We start from the raw sequence: 5,715 nt of genomic DNA, 5'->3' as shown, positions 1-5,715 counted from the left end.
TGGCCCATCTTCCTTCCGAGGAGTGGCTGGTGGGTTTGAACTGCCAGCCTTCTGGTTAGCAGTCAAGTGCCTTAGCCACTATGCTACCAGAGCTCCTTTATCATTTATTTAGCACCTTCTATTTTACAGATCTACTTCCATAGTGATACTGCCTTGGAACCCCAAGAAGGGGTTGCTATGAGTCACATCCAACTTGATGGCAAACACAACAACAATTTTACAGATATTGTGCCACGAATATTCGTTTGTAATGAGGTGCTGTAACTGCAACTCATCAATTTTCTTTTAAATCTTTGATGGCTGGAGTTTGCGTGGAAGTAAGAGTACAATTACCCACTAAAGTTTCTGTGTTTGTATAGTTGAAGATTCTAATTCACCTTTTAAAGTATATTATTCGTTTGTTTGGAGAAACCGATATAGTGGGATTTTCCACTATGTGAAAAGAACCAAGGGATAAAGATGGAGAAGTTTGAGATGATGAGGGTGTAGGCCATTCTACATGAAACAAAAATGTTTTCACTGGAAGTTAACATCTGTTGTCAAAGAATCTATGATGACTAGAAAACTAAACTCAGAGAGGATAGGAGGAAAACTGGGTGATTTTCTCTCTGTACCTGGAAAAAGTAGGAGGACTCTGAATGCTGGATAGGAAGGATGCTTGTGTGCGGGTGAGGGAGGACTCTGGTTTCTTGGGTGAGGGTGGGCCCTGGCACCATGACAGGCTAAGGATAGCAACAAACAGAAGGAGACACCCTGGTAAAGGGAATGGCCTACCTCCAACAGCAGTTACGAGTAGCATTTGGTTTTAAATTACTTTCTACCATATAAATACCTTTTGTTCTCACCGAATGTTCAGTTCTTAGATGTATTTGAAGAAATTAAGAGAAGTCTGTATCTACTCCTCATTCCTCAGGAGAAGTTGTATGAAAAGTGTGGCACAGTCTGGAAAGGCTAATAATAATGACAAAGAGTTTCAAGAATTTATGCAGGTTACGGTAGTCTGGACAGATGGTAACATTTCTGTGGGTAGTCCTAAATATTCTGGAAAAGGGAATTCTGTCATCCACTGAGTTTGGGGCTCATTTATCATTATCTAGTAATTTGTTATTTAGGCCAAAGAAGCTGAGGATATCTTATATCAATAGCCCTAATTTATACTGATAAAACCACAACTTAGAATATTCAAGTGACTTTCCTAAGACCCAACAGCTAATACATGGCACAGACAGTTTTCAATCTCAGCATTTGTTGTCTTCAAGATAGTCCTTTTTCTAAAGATAAAGTACAAGTAAATTTGAAGATAAAAAAATTAATTTCAAAAGCCCTTATTTCCGTAGTTAGAAGATAAACTATATGTCACATTCATGAGCTTGGCATATAGTAGGAACTAAAAAAAGAATGTTTTGAAAAAATTAATAACATCCAGGTAAAGGTGTACAGATAATAAGGTGGTAGAGAATTGGAAGAGATGTTAGGGTTCATGGTTTAGAGTCATGAATCCAGACCAGACCACTTGTTGTTGAGTCAATTCCAACATACAATGACCAAATACATTGTCATCCAGTCCATTCAAATTTATGGTGACCCCATATGTTACAGAGTAGAACTACTCCATAGAATTCTCTTGGCTGTAATCTTTATGGAAGCAGATCACCAGGCCTTAATTCCACCGTACCACTGGATGGATTTAAACCACCAACCTTTAGATTGTGGTCAAGCGCAAACTATATGTGTTACCTTGGGACCTTTCAACTCACAAATAAACCAAGAAAACAAACCTGGGGCTGTCAAGCCAATTTAGACTCATAGCAACCCTATAGGACATAGCTGAACTGGCCCATAGGGTTTCAACCACCAACATTTCAGTTAACAACCTTGCATTTAAGCACTGTGCCACCAGGGCTTCTCACTCATAAACACAGGGGCTAAATTAGATTTCCCAGAAAAAGTAAGGTGAGTAAAATTCTGAAGATGCAGCTCTAATAAACATTATTACTCAGGAACATTAAAAAAAAAAGTCAGGGAGCAGGAAAAATTTCCAGAGAGGGGGAAAAAAAATGTAGGAGTAGGGTCATGTAGGATAAATGAAGGAAAATTTTCAAGAAAAAAGGGATGGCTGATAAAATTTGGATCAAGAGCCTAGGTTTAGAGTAAGGAAAACAGAGGATATCCTTTTTTTCTAGAATATCAAGGAAAGCAGGTTAAGAGGTGATTAATATATATTTACATGAATTTTGAAGTAAAGGATAGAGACGTGAAAGAATTTGCTTGATGACATATTTTCTTCAAGAAACAGGAGGTTGACACACATGAAGAGAATAAAAGAAAAGAAAAAACATACAGAGTAGATTTTGGAGGATAGAGTTTTGCTGTGGGGTGAGTATTAGAAGAGAAAGTTCTCCAGAGATAAACAAGAAGTCCATATTCTAGCTTTACTGACACCAACAGAGACTGCTTTCTGAAGTTTTGCTCCCCCAAAAAATCAGTAGTTGAGCAGGAGAGGCCTTTTTGAGTGAACTTGGGATTGAAGGCTGTTGGAAAGAAGTTAGGAAAGGGTCAAAGGCGTGCTGACAAAAACATTAAAAGTGTTGATGAGACTATGATGGAAATGAGTAATGACTCAAAAAACAAACTCACTGCAATCAAGATGATTCTGACACATAGAGACCCCCATTGTGTTTCCAAGGCTGTAAATCTTTATGGAAGCAGACTGCCTTATCTTTCTTCTGAGGAACAGCTGGTAGGTTCACACCATTGACTTTTTGCTTAGCAGTCAAATGTCTTAACCACTGTATTATCAGAATTCCTTGACTAATGACTAGGTCCTGGTTCAGTAGAAAAGATAGTGAAAAGCCACCATAGGCCAGGAACAGGGAAAAAATATCTATAAATGATGAGTATGAAGAGAAATTTAGAAATGAAAGGACAGAATTTATTTGGATACACATTACTCTGTGAAGTTTCTCCCGTCTCCTAGAAGTATGATATTCCTGAGACATGGCTTTGCAATTTCCATTTTGTTTTAACTCCGTAATATTGACCATGTTGTTGTTGTTATGTGTGGTCAAGTCGGACCTGATTCATAGTGACCCCTCCTTGGGTTTCCAAGGCCATATCACTACGGAAGTAGATTGCCCCCACTTGATTTATAATTCAATGACTCTTAAAGCATTATCTACCAAAGGTGATTCAGTATATCTTTTAATTGCATAATATAGCACTACCATCATATTTGTTTTCCTTAAATATAGTACCAAAAACCAAACCTATTAACTGTTGAGACCATGCTAACTCATAGCAACCATTTAGGACAGAGTAGTGCCCCGGGGGGTTTCCAAGGTTGGAATCATTACAGAAATAATCTGCCACACCTTCCCCCTGCCCCCCAGCAGCTGGTGGGTTCCAACCTCCAAGGTTTTGATTAGCAGCCAAGCACTTAACCATTGTGCCACCAGGGCTCCTTTGAGACATAATAGAAGATAAGTATTTTAAATTACAATCAGAAAAAAATAAAGATAAGTTTCTATAATACAAAGTTAATAATTGTTTTTTACCCTCCCATTTTAGTTTCAGAACTTCCAGTTCTTCATCTCTTTCAGAGAAAAGCACTTAAATCCAGTTCTCTTCATGGTGTAGCAATAATATCATAAGATAGACCTGTCTTTGTTTCCAGTAAGTTAAGTAACACTTTCAAATGCGTTTTTTTTTTTTTTTCATTTGTGTCAATAGCCTTCTCAAGCACTTATTAATCTTTCAGCTGGCTATTCAGATTCCTCCATAAGTGGAAACATAAGAACCAGAATAACAAAATGACATTACTGACCTAGGGAGACTTATTTCCACTTCTTCTTCTTGCATTGCAGGGAGCCATTTTAAGAACTGATGAGCAGTAATTCGTTTTCCCACTTCCTCTATGTTCATATTTTCTGCAGGAAGTATGATGATTAAACTAAATTCGTTACCTTTATAAGGTAATTCCAAAACCTGGTAGTTCATAGAGGACTCAGAAAAATAACCTGGAACAGAGAAAATAAAATATTAAATACAATTAGCAATTTATAAAACCAAGTTTTAGTATGTGGCTTCTCACCATATTTTGTTCTCAGAAGAGCCTTCATCATTGGAATCTTGACTATGGAACCATCTTTCTTAGTGAAATTCATCAGCTGTGTGTCTTCTTTTCTGAATTTTTGTTTCCAATCTCCCTTGAAATAAATAGCATTCACCAGGACAAGTCGAGTCAGGGGGCCAAATTCTTCCCCTGAAAACATGTCTTTAATTTTTCCTGTGAAGTGAATAGAGCAGGAGGCAAAAAGAAATAAGCAATACTGGTTCAGTGGAATTGCTTCAAAGAGATTTGAGGCAGAAATTCCTTTTGGAGATCAGTTATGGACAGAATGATTACATAATTTAGCATCTAAAGTTTGCAATGTTGAGAGTAAAAGGGATCACTAATAACTATTTCACTAGGAAACAAGTGCAAAAGGAGACTGTCTTGGACAAACTTGGATATGTGGTCACCTTGGTAATGGCCTCTCTTCAGTGAAAGTATTTGCCTCAATCATCTTTCAGACAAAAACAAAACAAAGTATTTTGACTTTATTTCAAGATTCTTGAACATGTCAATCACAATTAACAAGTCAATGGTAGACCCAAATTTAGCATTCTTGGTTTGTAGTCTTTGACAACTAAAAAGGGACAAGAATGCTGGATGGTATGATTTACCTTCTCCAAACTACTAGGCTCCTATCTCAATGTCCAAACAGTATTTCTAAGTTATTAGAGATGAGTAGGGACTGGGTACCATCCAGCTGCCCTCACTATGTGCTGGTGATAGGATTTTCCTGTGAACACTACTCACCACACTCATCTCACATTTCTTAGCTTACGCTTCCTCACATAAGACTTCCCATAAAGTACACAGTAGCTTCTTACACTGTCACATATATTGTAGCTGAATGAACAAAGATTTAAACTACTGTTAACTGAGGTCTTGGAATATGCTTGTCATGTCACATATATTATTATTAAACCTTCCAATTATCCTGAAATGCTCTAAGAGTATCATTTTAAATGGAGCATAATTTATAACTTGCTAATATTTGAACTTAGATTCGGATGGTTTTAAGCTTGTTCTGTTTCTACTATGTCACTCAGGTCCCTTGAATTTTTGTTGCTCTGTATTTAAGTTAAATTTAGATCACCATGTTTCTGATAGGACTATCAACATTTATTATTAAACATTAACACATTTATCAAAGTTGTGTTAATTATTTACAGAATATGTGGGAAAGAAGACATTTGGGATTGAAAGAGCTAAATTTTACCTGGTCAAAAGTATTAATCCTGCTACCATACTTCCAAAAATGTAGGTTTAAAGAAAAACTATTATTTAAAATTCTTCCATTAGGAATTTTAAAAATAGGTGTCACTCCCCAAATAAATAAATAAATAGGAATCTGTATACTTTTCAAAGTGGTTTACAATTTATTTCTCTCCATTTTATGATGTAGAATTAATTTGAAGAATAGTGAAATGAAATAGGAGACTTGATTCCTCTCATTCATAATTTGTGTTCTTGTTGTTATGTGCCTTCGAGTCAGACCTGACTCATAGAGATCCCTCCTTGGGTTTCCAAGGCAGTATCACTACAGAAGTAGATTGCCCCATCTTCCTTCTGAGGAGTGGCTGGTGGGTTTGAACCGCCAGCCTTCT

General features: G+C 36.9%; 1 protein-coding gene across 1 annotated transcript in view; it reads right to left on the bottom strand.

Annotated features, from left to right (window-relative positions):
* The window catches only part of SERPINI2 (serpin family I member 2), a 40,607-nt gene that overhangs the window by 27,527 nt on the left and 7,365 nt on the right, over positions 1-5,715 (bottom strand). The window contains exons 3-4 of the mRNA XM_007946656.2: positions 4,091-4,285; positions 3,824-4,016 (exon numbers count right to left, since the gene is read on the bottom strand). Of these exons, the coding sequence (XP_007944847.1) occupies positions 3,824-4,016; positions 4,091-4,285 (388 nt within the window). The remainder of the gene's footprint in view (positions 1-3,823; positions 4,017-4,090; positions 4,286-5,715) is intronic.

This window comes from Orycteropus afer, unplaced genomic scaffold, assembly GCF_000298275.1.
Source record: "Orycteropus afer afer isolate SDZICR_OR568_19922 unplaced genomic scaffold, OryAfe1.0 scaffold00168, whole genome shotgun sequence".
NCBI classification, from domain to species: domain Eukaryota; kingdom Metazoa; phylum Chordata; class Mammalia; order Tubulidentata; family Orycteropodidae; genus Orycteropus; species Orycteropus afer.
This window is presented reverse-complemented; position numbering and strand designations above follow the sequence as displayed.